Source organism: Chiloscyllium punctatum, chromosome 22 (genome assembly GCF_047496795.1).
Source record: "Chiloscyllium punctatum isolate Juve2018m chromosome 22, sChiPun1.3, whole genome shotgun sequence".
Taxonomy (NCBI): Eukaryota; Metazoa; Chordata; class Chondrichthyes; order Orectolobiformes; family Hemiscylliidae; genus Chiloscyllium; species Chiloscyllium punctatum.
The window spans coordinates 69,266,076-69,281,113 of record NC_092760.1 but is presented as its reverse complement, the minus strand read 5'-3'; the positions used below and the strand labels follow the sequence as shown (position 1 = coordinate 69,281,113).

General features: G+C 41.2%; 1 protein-coding gene across 1 annotated transcript in view; it reads right to left on the bottom strand.

The window, feature by feature from the left end:
* Window positions 1-12,050, bottom strand: part of eif3m (eukaryotic translation initiation factor 3, subunit M) — a 60,456-nt gene extending 48,406 nt beyond the window's left edge. The window contains exons 1-3 of the mRNA XM_072592612.1: window positions 11,930-12,050; window positions 3,944-4,076; window positions 3,606-3,744 (exon numbers count right to left, since the gene is read on the bottom strand). Of these exons, the coding sequence (XP_072448713.1) occupies window positions 3,606-3,744; window positions 3,944-4,076; window positions 11,930-11,971 (314 nt within the window). The 5' untranslated portion in view covers window positions 11,972-12,050. The remainder of the gene's footprint in view (window positions 1-3,605; window positions 3,745-3,943; window positions 4,077-11,929) is intronic.
* Between the last annotated feature and the right edge of the window lie 2,988 nt (window positions 12,051-15,038).

Genomic DNA, 15,038 nt, shown 5'->3' with positions numbered 1-15,038 from the left:
TCAGCCAAGGAAGAGTACAAGAGTGGTATTATCACTAGACTATTAACCCAGAAACTCAGCTGATATTCTGGGGATCCAGGTTCAAAACCCACTGAGGCAGGTGGCAGAATTTGAAATCAATAAACAAATCTGGAATTAAGAATCCACTGATGACCATTGTTGGAAATGACCATTGTTTTCGATTGTTGGAAAAAAACCCACACAGTTCACTAATGTCCTTCATGGCAGGAAATCTTCCATTCTCACCTGGTCTCGCCCACAGATAACTCCAGAACCACAGCAACGTGGCTGACTCTCCACTGCCCTCTGAAATGGCCTAGCAAGCCACTCAGTTGTGTCAACTGCTATGAAGTATCAAAGAAAATGAAGTCAGTTGGGTTACCTGGCACTAGAAAAGATAACAGCAGAAACTGCTGTTTCTGCTGTTATCTTTTCTGGTGCCAGGTAGTCCAACAGTCCTGTTGACCCTAAAATGTCCTCCTCACTAACATTCTGGATCTAATCCCAAAATTGGGAGAGCTGTTTCAGACTAATCAAGCAAAAGCCTAACATTGTCACAGTATCATACTTGGAGAAAGTGAGGACTGCAGATGCTGGAGGACCAGAGTTGAAAAATGTGGTGCTGGAAAAACACAGCAGGCCATGCTGCATCCCAGGAGCAGGAGAATCGACATTTCGGACATAAGCCCTTCTTCAGAATCGAGCCCATACTGAAGAAGGGCTTATGTCAGAAACGTCGATTCTCCTGCTCCTCGGATGCAGCCTGGCCTGCTGTGTTTTTCCAGCACCACATTTTTCAACATATCATACTGGCAGACAATACCCCAGATTTCTGGATACGTCCAGTTCACTGGAAGGACAGATCCAGCAGATGTGACAGCACAGTGCACACAGTTGGGAGTTGCCCTGGGAGTCCCCAACATTTTCTGCAGACCCCATGATGTCACTAAGTTTCAGGTTAACCATGGGCATGATAACCGCCTGCTCATTCCTACATATTTTAGATCAGAGTGGTGCAGGGAAAAGCACAGCAGGTCAGGCAGCATCTGAGGAGCAGGAAATATCAACTAGGCGAAAGTGAGGATTGCAGATGCTGGAAACCAGGGTTAGATCAGAGTGGTGCTGGAAAAGTACAGCAGGTCAGGTAGCACCTGAGGAGCAGGAAATTAAGGGCACAAAATGTACTCTGGGTAGGGAATTTTAACGTCCAACATCAACAGTGGCCTGGCAGCAGCATTATTAATCCAGCTGGTCAGGTCCTCAAGGACATATCTGCTAGACTGGGTCTGCAGCAGCTGGTGAGAGGACCAACAAGAGGGAAAAACATACTCCACCTCACCTTTTCCAATCTGTCAGCTGCAGATGCATCTTCCATTTCAGTATTGGTAACAGTGACCGCCACACAGCTCTTGTGGAGACAAAGTCCCATCTTTACATTGAGCAAAACCTCCATCGTGTTGTGAATCACTATCACTATGCAAAATGTGACAGACTTTGAACAGATCTAGCAACGCAGGACTGAGCATCCATGAGACACTGTGGGCCACTGACAGCAGAATTATATTCCAGCACAATCTGTAAACACATGACTCCGCATGATCCCCACTCAATCATTACCAGCAGGCCAGGAAATCAAGCCTGGTTCAATGGAGAGTGCAGGAAGCTATGCCAGGAGCAGCAACAGGCAAACCTAAAAATGAGTTTCACCAGGTTGACACCTATCAAGCAGGATTACTTGCCTGCCAAACTGCGTAAGCAGAAAATGTAAATAAAGTTAAACAATCCCACAAGTGTATCAGATCCAAGTTCTGCAGTTCTGCCACATCCAAATTGGGAATGGTAATGGCCAATTAAACAACTCACAAGCGGTGACGGCGCTCCAAATATCCCCATCCTCCATGATGGAAGAGTCAAAAGCAAAAAAGATAAGGCTGACGCATTTGCAGTAATCTTCAGCAGAAAATGCTGAGTGGATGGTCCACTGCAGCCTCCTCCAGTGGTCCCCAGCATTGCAGATACCAGTATTCAGCTAATTCAATTCACTCCACATGGTATCACGTAAAGATTGGAGGCACCGGATACCACAAAGGCCAAGGGCCTGGACAACATTCTGGAAATAGTATTGAAGATTTGTGTTCCAGAACTTGCCACTCCCCTAGCCCAGTTCTTCCAGTACAGTTTCAACATTGGCATCTACCTGAAATTTGCCTAGGTGCGTCCTGTACATAAAAAGCAGAACATGTCTAACTCAGCCAATTACCACCCATCAGTCTACTCTCGATCATCAGGAAAGTTAGGAAAGGTGTCATCAACAGTGCTAGCAACTAGCACCTGCTCATGTAATAAGCTGGTGAGTGACACCCAATGTGGGTTCCACCAAGGGCACTCAGGTCCTGAACATGAAAAAAACAACTGAATTCCAGAGGTGAGGTGAGAGTGACTGCTTTTCAATCAGGGCCACATTTGACGGAGTGAAGTATCAAAGACATGTAACAAAATTGGAATCAAGGGGTATTGGGGCAAACACACCTCTCAATGGCTTCACAATCACTGAACATCCTGTGCCCCCACACTATCAACATCCTCAGGGTTATCATTGACCAGAGGTGGTCAGATGCCAGCAACACTACGGTCAGGAACTCTCCTCCTGACCATCCAAAGCATGCCCATCATCTCCAAAACACAAGTCAGGAGTGTGATGGAATACTCTCCACTTGTCTTGATGGGTGCATGTGCAACAGCACTCAAGAAGGTTGACACCATCCAGGACAAAGCAGCCCACTTGGTTGGCACCACGTCTACAAACATCCACTCCACCACTAATGTTGTTCAGTTGCAACAGTGTGCATTATCTACAACATGCAGTGCAGAAATTCACCAAAAATCCTTAGGCAGCAACGTCCAAACCCACAACCACTTATGTAAAAGGACAAGGGCAGCGGATATATGGGAGCACCTCCAACTACAGGCTCCCCTCCAAGCCACTCACCATCCTGACTTGAAAATATATCACCATCTCTTCACTGTTGCTGGGTCAAAATTCTGGAATTCCCTCCTGAATGTTATTGTGGATCAATCCCTATCAGATGCACTGCAGTGATTCAAAAAGACAGCTTACCACCACAAAGGCAACCAGGAACAAAAATAAGTGCTGGCCAGGCAGTGAAGCTCATTGCGAGTTTTGAGAAGATTTGTAGCTCAGGTTGAGGTCCTGGATGTAGGTTTGCGGAAGGTTCATTTTCAGACATTTCGTCACCATATTGGTAACACCTTCAGTGAGCCTCCAGACGAAGCACCACTGATATTTCCTACTTTCTATTTATATGTTTGAGTTTCCTTGGGTTGGTGATGTCATTTGCTGTTCTTTTTCTTAGGGGGTGGTAAATGGGGTCCAAGTCAATGTGTTTGTTGATAGAGGTCCGATTGAAATTCCATGCTTCTAGGAATTCTCATGCGTGTCTTCCTTATTCAAGGATGACAAATGTTGGGAAATAACTGTCAGGCAAGACAAAGACTAATGTCTTCTAAAGTTAGGTGAAGGAATTTGGCTATAGAGTAAGCTGTTTTATTGGAATTATTGAACTCAAGGTAAATGGTATACTTACAACTGCAGTCGGAGAGATGATCTCTCACCATCACAAGCTTTCAGCAGTTTCTCACATAAGTTTTCAGTCAGTGCTTCCTGCTTTTCAGTCTCCAGAATAAGGAGAAGAGACACAATGCTGTTCATTACGCTCTCCACATCTGCATAAAGAAATAAAAAATATTAAACAGGGTAGCAAAAACCTTCAATAGGCCTGACTGTCAGGTAAGCATAATGCTTCAGCCTATCTCAATGTTTCATCAATGCCCTTTGAAGAAATCATCGCTCAGAATCAAGGTCCTTAAACAGAAATAACAATAACATTTAAAGTCAGCCAGATGATAAGTGAGTAAAACAAACCTTTGTCATCTTCTTTAAAGCAGATATCACAAACTTCGATTATGTGTGCCAAGTCAATGTGTAGTCCACCTTCAGAGTTTTCTTCAGAAATTTCAGCTCCTTTTGACTTCAGGTAGGATCGAAGCTCAGAGGCCTGGGAACAATTTATAGAGTCTTTGAATTTATTTTCAGAAACCCACAACCTCCTCATATCTTACATTGTGAAAGAAAGGATACTTCTCTCAGAATTAGCGAGGGTGTCTGATGCACCTGTAACCAATTAGCTCTATAATCACAAATCTGAACTAACTTCAGCATCAGCAATTGACATGTCATTAAGTTAATTAGACACTAAAATACACAAACCAAGAGTCTCTCAGGGAGTTTGTTTTTTAATATAAAAAGCAGTGCAGGGATTGGAGTCTCTCTCCTTTGCAAAGGTCAAAGCACCAGTGATATTGCAAAGAGAAGAGAAATTCGAACACCAAGGTCACAAAGATGTTACAGTATTTGTAGCTGCAAATGATCTACACCCCCAACCAATCACAGTCTCGGATTACAGCATAACTCCACAAGGACACACTAAGATCTTTAAACCGGATAATCTTGATTTCACACTGGGCACTATTGCTTTTTAAATTTTGTGTCAGAGTTGGTGCGCGCAATTGATATTGTGTCTTTGTTTTTGTCAGGACCAACAAATAATAAAATTGCTCTTCCTTTCACTCAAGAAAACATTTAATTGGCTCCTTATTTGGTGAACTGCTATCTATAGTTTGAATGATAAGGTTTAGCTGTGTGATATAATATCACTAAATCTTTGTTGTGATTAATTGAGAATATGTTTTAACAATATTTTGACAAAATGCACAAGCAATTCAACCAGCAATGTGGAAATTTTACAATGAGAAAAGACCCATCCTTGCTTACTCAAGATGCTGCACATGTATTAGGTTGCAATTTATTTGAAGCAACAAGATGGGAGGTCCTTTAACATTCATAAAAATATCTAGCAGGAATGGATTCAGACTTCACAAGTTATCCAGAGCTCAAAAAATTCAAGATTCAATTTTAATTCAATGAGTGAATGAGGTTTGAGCTATCTAAAAATCAGGTATTCAGACGCCGAACATCCACAACTGCCTCCTCAAAACAATGAAGCCTCAGTTTATGTCCAAAATTACAGAAAGACATGACTCTGGAGGCCATCCTATGGTTTGAGTTAAGTCACAAGCATTTCAAAGAATGAAAACATTTAATTGCAGTTAAATATCTAATTTAACTTTTACTAATAGTTAAAACTTGAAATAAGCAGCCCGAGTGTGGTTAAGGCAGAATCAATCAAGGGATTCAAGACAAGGATTTTTACAACACTATTCCAAATGATCTCATCTTGTTAAAATTATTTTGGGTCTGGAAACCGTTTGACTTCCTTTCCTGCAAATCAATCAATAACTCCCCCACAACTTTATATTTTCTCAAGATATTACTAATTCCAGCTTGTTTGTGACAAATAGTAGATATGACAGTCACATTCCTAATGAATCCTATTGTTACTGGCAAGGCTTTCGCACACTACCTTTGCTTCTGCTCAGGAAATGAAAGCCCTATCTGTATTCAAGCCAGATCTCCACCAAACAGAACCCCTCCATTTTATACACTGAGCAAAGTAACCATTTCCCCTTAAACCACAGTGTTATGAAGAATACACGATTATTCATCATGTCATGGTCTCCAACAGTTGGTAAATTTGGGAACTAGAAAAGGGGTAGGGAGCATTTCCTGGAGAAGTTTACAAAGAAAGGAGCTCTCTCTTTCAATTAAAGTGTTAACTGTAAATCCTGCAAGTTTCAAGTATTAGGGTTCCTAGTTGTTTTGCAGCTGAATCTGAAGTCTAGTTTGAAGATCTTTCATTGCTCTGCAACAAACAGCAATCAGATCTCACTGAAAGCAAATGAAAGGAATGGAGAGATGTCAACTTGTTCTATCTTCTATACTCAAACCGTCGCTCCCTCTTTGCCTATTCCCTCCCCCCCACCACTCATGGTCCCTCCACAGAACTGTACAATCATGTCCTATGTATGACCTATGTTCAACAAGAAATTATTTAATTCTGTAGAGTAGCTCAGTTGATAGACAGATTGGCCCTGTATTTGAAGCATAAGTTCAGTTCTAATAAGGATTTAATTTTTTGATTACTGGAGAAACCAAGAGAAAGTCTCTTCCATTCTAGAGTAATAAGGAGAAACAAATTGACTATATTGTTGATTATCAAGACACTTATATTTTTAGTAAGGCTCAGACTAGTAGGGCTTGGTTTCCAGCAAATTTCTCCTGTCAGAATCACAACAGTTTGGAATCAAAGCCGCAAAAAATTGGGCTCAACCTTAGACAGTGCTCAGAGTTATTAGTCCTTTCCCATTGTATTACTCTAAACTCCTGGAAGTACCTGCAGCATACCCATGCCTTCACAGAAAAATGTTAGAAAGCTTAATTTTATACCTGTACAAGAAATTATCCTAAAATGGCATGGTGGCTCAGTGGTTAGTAGTGGTGCGTCTCAGCACCAGGAATCCAGGTTTGATTCCAACCATGGGAGATTGCATGGAATTTGCACATTCTCCCCATATCTGTGTCTTTTCTGAACGCTCCAGTTTCCTCCCACAGTCCAAAGATGTACAGGTTACATGCACTGGCCTTGCTAAATTGCCCCCTAGTATCCAAGGGCGTGCGGGCGAGGTGGATTAGCTATGGTAAATGCAGAGTTTGGGAATAAGTAGGGAGCTGGTCCTGGATTGGAGCTCTTCAGCGGGTCAGCGTAGACTTGCTTGCTGAATGGCCTTTACATACTGTAGGGATTCTGATTCTAAAACCTTGTGCAACCTCAATTTGTTTTCTTTAATCATATGATGCCAACTTGTGGTTTCTGACAGACATAGCTTGGATCGAACAAACTAACATCAGATGTGATCTTATGATTAGAGAACACTTGACAAACAATACTAAAAATGCTAAAGATTAGATTGAATCAATTTAAGAACATTATTTGGGTTTGTTATGTGATTCATATACATCACAGAAACAGACCATCACTGATTGAAAGTTACATATATTCTCATGGCCTAGTTGTATTATTATGGGACTATTAATCCAGAAATCTGTGTAATGTCTTAGGGACCCAAGTTCAAATACCATCACAGCAGATGGTGGAATTTGAAGTAAAAAAAAACCTAAGATTAAAAGTCTAATGATGACCATGAACCTGTTACAAATTGTCAGAAAAACCCATTTGGTTCTATAATGTCCTAGATGGAAGGAAATTTGTCATCCTTACCCTAGTCTGCATGTGACTCTAAATCCACAGCAATGTGGTTGACTCTCAACTCCCCTCTGGACACTAAGGACACAATAAGTACTGGTCTGGCTAGCAATACCCACATATCATGAATAAGAAAAGCATACATGTGGTGCAGTCCTCTACAGGAAAATAGATGAACATGTTCAGTCATTGCACCTTTTAAAATTAAAAGCATGGAGTACAAGAGTTTTTGATTAGATTTGATTCCCTTAGTGTGGAAACAGGCCCTTCAGCCCAACAAGTCCACACCGAACCTCCGAAAAGTAATCCACCCAGACCCATTTCCCTCTGACTAATGCACCTAACACTATGGGTGTTTTAGCATGGCCAATTTCACCTGATCTGCACATTTTTGAACTGTGGGAGGAAACTGGAGCACCCAGAGGAAACCCATGCAGACACGGGGAGAATGTGCAAACTCCACACAGACAGTCGCCCAAGGCAGGAATTGAACCCAGGTCCCTGGCGCTGTGAGGCAGCAGTGCTAACTACTGAGCCACTGTGCCACCCCAGTTTTGGTACGTTCTCCATGGCAAAGATTTGAATCACTTCCCAACTCATCAACATCCAGTCACAGAACAAAGTGAAATTTGAAATTTGGCGTTTTTCCATTTCAATGAATACATGACAAATAGCTTCAAAAACATGTCTCTTTTTATCAGTAATAAAGTTCTGTACTGCTAACTTTCATTATAGTTAAAATTTTGGTGAAATGAAATCCATTAAGCAGTGCCAAATCAATTAATGTGAATTATTGGTAAAATATTTTTCTTTCATTTCAAAATAGTGACACCTACAATTCACATTTTATACTCAGTATACAAATTATATCAATTTTTTTTTGATTCTGGAGGCCTCAAGAGTTGCTTTTGCACCAGCATCAACTGTTGTATCAAGATCATTAATCGTAGTACTAACACCTGGAGAACACCATTGTACACCTTTCTCCAAACTGTAAATCACTTTCACACAGTTACATGTTATTCACCAGTATGTGAATTCCTTTCATTCCATGGTCTTTAACTTTTCTGGCAATATTATCATACTACAATCATATGTTCTTCATTATCATCTGTTACCTCATCTTTCAGCTCAATAACATAGCTAAACATGAGACAGCTTTTAAAAATTCCTTTCCTAATTAAGCCATACTTATCTAAGTTTCGGTTAATTCTGTCCTAGATTCTGCAGAGTGGACTCGATGGGCCGAATGGCCTTACTTCCACTCCTGTGTCTTATGGTCTTATCTCCAAAATCTTTCCCATCACACCATGTTAATCAAACTGGCCTATAAGTGATGGGTCATGCTTGCATATTTTTTTGAACAAGTATGTAACATTTTCAGTTTTCTAGTGCTCTGCATCCATCCCTGTATCTAAGGAACATCGAAAAATTATAGCCAACGCCTTTTCAATTTCGACTTACTTCCCTTAGCATTCTAAGATATCAGCATGGACGGGTTGGACCGAAGGGTCGGTTTCCATGCAGTAAACTCTATGACTCTAACTCTATATCCTGTCCAGTTTTGGTGACTTAATTTCAAGTAATAACATCAGCTTATTATTTCTATGAAGTTTTAGGTCACCCAATATATCAATTCTTTCACCATGACTTTGGCATCATCATTGCCCTCGATAAAGATAGATGCTCATCCAGCACCTCAACCTCCACATACTACTTAATCCCTAACTGATGCTGCCCTTTCTCTGATAAATCTTTTCCTATTTATGTGCTCTAACATGTAGAAGAATTTAGATCACCTTTTATATTAGCTGCCATTCCCTTCTCATATGCATGTTTATCTCATTTACATTTTTCCACATTTCTGCTGAACCTTCTATGTTCAATCCATTTCTTAATTGTAATAGCAATCTGATATTTGGCATACGCACTCTCATTTTTCTTATTCTTCCTATTTTTTGTTATCCACTGTGTTCTGGTGTTAGTTACCCAAGTTTCCACTCCATGGGAACGTATCTCCATGATAACAAGGTCTTTTTAAAAATGTTGCCAATTGTTTTAGCTTTGCCTGTTAATATCCGATCCCAATTTACTTGCAACAGACATATTCATACCTCCCTGAATTGGCCCCAACACTTTTTATTCTGGATTGTTCCTTGTATGTTTCAACCTTATGATATAGTGATCACACTTTCCCAAAAGGCCCACAAATTGACACTTCATTCACTGAAGCCACTTCATTCCCCAGAGCAACATCATGGTATTTTAGGATAATTAAAGTCCCCCATTATTATTGTAGCTTTTGTACCTCTGCAAATTTGCTTGAGATCCTTTGGCCTATAGGATACACCACTTAAAGTAATGGTATTACTATTGCTTAACTCCAACCAAACGGATCTAATGTTTTAGGACAGCCCCTATCTTTACATGACTGTAATTTCTTAACTGTAGATTTGCATCAAGAATGTACTATTGCCAGGGTCAAAGATGTGACTGGAATGCCTGGAATGAAAGATGGACTGTAACCCATTTCAGGACAGCCCCTATCTTTACATGACTGTAATAATCTTCTTGATAATTAAAGTCACTCCTTCTCCTTTCTTTTCTCCTCTGTGTTTACTGAACCATTTGTATTCAAGAATAGTTAGTATCCTCATGATTTCAGCCAGGTCTCTAATATGGCATTATATTCTTAAGTGGCTATCTCCATCTTATTTATCACGTTGTGTGCATTTACACATATGCTTAGTAAACCTAATTTAACAATAAAATACTGTAGAAGCCAGAAATCTGAAACAAACAACGTCTTATAAACTCAGCAAGTCTAATACCATATGTGGAGAGTGAAACAGATTTATTTTTCAAGTTCAGTATAATTGTTCTTCAGAGCTCCTCTGAAGTTACGAAGTCATACTAGACTCAAAATGGTAACTGTTTCTCTGTCCATAAATGCTGCCAAACTTGAGTTTCTCCAGTAAATGTAATTTAGATCTATTAAATAATTTTTTGTAAGGTATTATCTTGTTCTAGTGCTATATGTTTCTCAAAATTCTTCATGAAACTTGTTTATCCTTCCTTAGGCTGCATCCTGGTTACTGTTTCCCTGCCAAATTGCTTTAAACGCTTCCCAACAGCATTAACAAATAACAAAGGCATTGCTTTCAGTTTTGTCAGGTACAGCATATTGGCCTGAACAAGTCTCACTTCCACTAGAACTGATGCTAATTCCACAGGAGTCTAGAGCTCTCCCTCCTATAACATGAATTAATCTGCTTTACTCTATTTCTATACTTACAAATCAGCACTTAGGGTAAGCCAAAAATTGCTACATTTGACAACCTCCTTACTAACTCTAAAATATACCTGAAAGATCTAATTCTTATTTCTTCCTTTGCCATTGATGGGAATATGGACCAGGACCTTGAGGTGTTCACACTCCCCACTCTAAGTGCTCCAAAGGCATTCCAGTCACATCTTTGACCCTGGCAATAGTACATTCTTGATGCAAATCTGCAACTACAGAATCATTTTACATAGAGTCATAGAAATGTACAGCATGAAAGCAGACTCTTTGGTCCAACCCGTCCATGCTGACCAGATATCCTAACCCAATCTAGTCTCACCTGCCAGCAATTGGCCCATATCCCTCCAAACCCTTCCTACTCACATACCCATCCAAATGCCTTTTAAATGTTCCAATTGTACCAGCCTCCACCACTTCCTCTGGCAGCTCATTTCACACATGTGCCACCCTCTGTGTGAAAACGTTGCCCCTTACGTCTCTTATATCTTTCCCCTCACCCTAAACCTATGCCTCTAGTTCTAGACTCCCCAACCCCTGGGAAGAGACCATGCTAGTCTAGCTAAAGACAGTTTAACCAGTATGGCAAAGTAAAGCAAGTAGGAGGAAGGCCACATTCTAAAGGTTCGAGATAGCACAGCTATCTCAGTGAAAGTTATCAACCAAATTGTACTGTATACTGAATGCAAGTGTATGTCCACGATTGTCCCAGAGTGTTCCAATAGAAGGTGACAGGCATAGTGGCTACTTAAGCTTATGCAGACAGATGGAAACAAGTAAATGCAGTGGCTTAGAATTTCTGTCCATGCAAAATATAGAGGTCTTCAGCTTGTTGAGCCAAACTGCCCCATCACACAACAGGCATCAAGGTACTCCCAAGTGATTTATGTACCACAAGAGTGGCTTTATGACACAGTGGGCAGAAGTGGCACATTCAGCCCATCAAGTCGGCAGCAGCAATGAAACATCGGCTGATCTGACCTGCACTCTCCCACCTTATCCTTGTAACCCTGAATTCATTTACTGTTAAAAAAAAAACTACCTCAGTTTTGAATACCCCGTCCCCCCCCCTTTATAAAATTGCCACTGGTTCTAAAGCTCTTGGGGACATCCGGAGGCGCCACAAAAATGCACGTCTCCTTTACATAGAATACAACAGGGTTCAGTTTCCAAGCCCGTGCAGCAGCAGCAGCCGGCCTGGCCCAACCTCCCCATTTGGCCCTCTCCTCCTACCCCAGGCCCACGAGGCTCCTGGTCCAGAACACGGGGGGGGGGGGGGCGGAGGGAGATGGGACCGGCTGCGTCGAACGAGACCGATCGGCCGGCTGCTCAGATACTGCTCACTCAGATATCACCGCGGGAGGGGGGGGGGGGGGCGCCCGCTCACCTGGTCCTCCTCAGTAATGTCGATAAAAGCCGGCACACTCATGGCTTCCACTCCAACGGTCTCTCCGCCTCCCAACGGGGGAGGTGGGGGCGCACTTCCGGCGTGATCGCGTCACTTCCCGCAAGACGTCCCGGAAAGGAGCCGTCACTCCCCTTCAGGGAGCCGGCTTCTCTGAATCACGTGTTACAGAGACAATAACAATGTAACATTGGGAGTGTACGGGAGAGATGCGATGTATTTCGAAAAGGCATAGGCAACGCTAACAGTCATCAGAAAGTGAACCACTTTTAACCTAAAATAAAACAAAGGCTTGCTGATGTAGAAAGTCTGAAACAAAAAAAAACCCAGAAATTGTTGGAGAAAGCTTATGTGTTCCTCAGTCACGCGCAGTGTCATTTCTGTCTTTCTTATTTGGTGTCAGTAACAGCTCGGGAAATACTTCTCGAAGGCAGAAGCATTAGGTTTATCAGGATCAAAAACAAGTTGCTGGAAAAGCTCAGCAGGTCTGGCAGCATCTGTGCAGAGAAATCAGAGCCAACGATTCATAGCATCTGCAGTTCGTTCGGTTTTTATTTATTTCACTCCAGAGATGACACCACACGCACAAAAAAAAACTAGACTCATAATTCTTCGTGGGGTTGCCAGCGGTCCCGGATTTTCTGGAACCAAACTTTGTGAGAATTTGGCCTCAAGAGTGGCTCAGTGATTAGCACTGCTGCTTCACAGCGCAAGGGACCTGGGTTTGATCCCACCCTTCGGGTGACTGGAGTTTTAACGTACTCCTCATGTATGGGTTTGCTCCCGCAGTCTGAAGAGGTACATGTTAGGTGGATTGGCCATGGAAAATGCAGGCTTACAGGGATGGGGTGGGTCTGGGTAGGATGCTGCCCAGAAGGTTGGGGTGGACTTAATGGTTTCAGACTGTAGGGATTCCATGAAATCCTGCACTGGGCCTAAATTTTTGTGTTTCTCTTTTAGGCCTTTTATTGTTCAGCTCTGGCCTGCAGGCACCTGTAGGGATTTGGGGGAATCTGTGGTTATAGCATCAGAATCCAGATGGTCACACTGTTCGTATACCCGGTTGGCAGAATGTTACAACTGGCTTAAATGCAGCACTCGGTTAGTGTCTACCATGTAATGTTGTCTATGAATTTTAGTGCTGACATGATGGAAGGAATGTAGTTTGAACAAATAACTGTAGTTCAAATTGGATATTCCTTGGCTGATCTCAATAGACAGAGGACTGACCATAATCAATCAGCCTGTGCTGCAAAACTCGGTATAATCTCCTGTATTAGATATGATATCTGTTTTGATAACAATGCTAAACAATCCTGACTGTGCTAAGAATTCTTGTTAAACCAGACTTGCAATGTGGGATACTTATGAATGCTAGAAGTTATAGATATTTGTGAAGAGAGAGAATATGTCCATGCATTGTGCCTAGCAAAAACTTTGGAGTCAGCATTCTTAGCGCATTCCTCATGGCAATGTCTTGACCAATCAGAGTCTACTTGCCGAGTTTAAATTTAAACAAAAGCTTGGCAATAACCTATTCCTGATTCTCCATGACAGCACCTCAACCGATCAGAGCCAACTTACCAACCAATAGTCCCTCTCTTTTCATGCAGTGTAAATATGCTATTCTTGCAATTCTCTCCTAATAAATGCAACAAAACATTTTCTTTTCCAAAATTACATAGATATAATCTATACAATTTCCTGCCTGGTTTTGTGCTTTGGATTGTTCAATAACCACTTTCAATAGAATCAAAAAGTGCTTTTAATATGATATAAATACTGAGACATTCATACAGCCTCCAGCAATTCAATGATGAAACATTCAATTTTAAAACTTACCGAGAACTGAGGAAACATACTGAACGGAGGTCAATGGGTTTTATTTGCTTTGTTGCAGTCTCAGCACATACATTTTTTTGGAAAGCAATAGCTTTGCTTCATAATAATAAGAATAGTGTATCTTTAAGGCATGTAACAAATTCAAATCCTTCCACAGAGACAAAAGCAAAATTGATGGCAAGTAAAATAAGGAGGTACTAGGAAGAAGCAATCAAAAAGCTTCACTAAAGAGGTATGTTTTAGGGAAAATCTTGAAGGTGTGGAAGGATGTAGAGAGGCAGAAGTGTATAAGGAGGTAATCACAGTGTATGGTCCCAGACAGCTGAAGTCATGGCCTGCAGTGGCATTCTGCCTTTCTGCCAGTCCGTTCCATACTTGAAATTAAAATCTACATTAGATTCTGGTAACTAATCACATTGCTGTATGTAGAATCTTCATTCATTCATTCATTCATTCATTCATTTCTGTGTTCATTGACTGCTGCATTTCCAAATAGTGCAATAGATGACCAGGCATAAATAATTTATTGGCTGTGAAGCACATGGGAACTTTCTGAGGTTGTGAAATATTTTATATAAATTTAAGCTCCGTGTTTTCAGTCCTACATATAAAATTGGATAGAATATACTGATCACAAACAGGGCCATCAACTTAACAAATCTGTTACCTCTTTCCTATTTCACAATCCCATAATGTTCTATTCCATGCTATTATCCAACTTCACCTTAAATGCAGTTATATGTTTGCCTCAACTACACGTGTAGTGAGTTCTACATTTTCACCAATCTCTCGCTAAAGAAGTTTCTTCTGATATTTTTTAAAATTTGGCTTTATTAGTGTCCATGTCTTACATTCATGGCTTTTAATTTTGGACTACTCCAAAGCAGAGGGAATTAGATATAGTTCTTAGAATCATAGAATTCCCTACAGTGCAGAAAGAGGCCAGTTGGCCCACCAAGTCTGCACCAATCCTCTGACAGGCATCCCAGCCAGACCCACCCTGTCTGCTTAACCTCACATGGCTAATCCACATAAGGGCTAAAGTTTGAGAAGTATCAACCCAGGTAATAACTTGGAAAATCCTTAGCATTGTAGTTATCAATCCAGGTACTGTTGGAACACATAGAATACAATCACACAACTGTTATAGTTCAGAGGAAGACCATTCAGCCCATCGTGGCTCTGTATGGGCATTTCTCTTTTTGTCATTCTCTCAACTTCTCCCTGTAAACTTGAACATTATTATTTT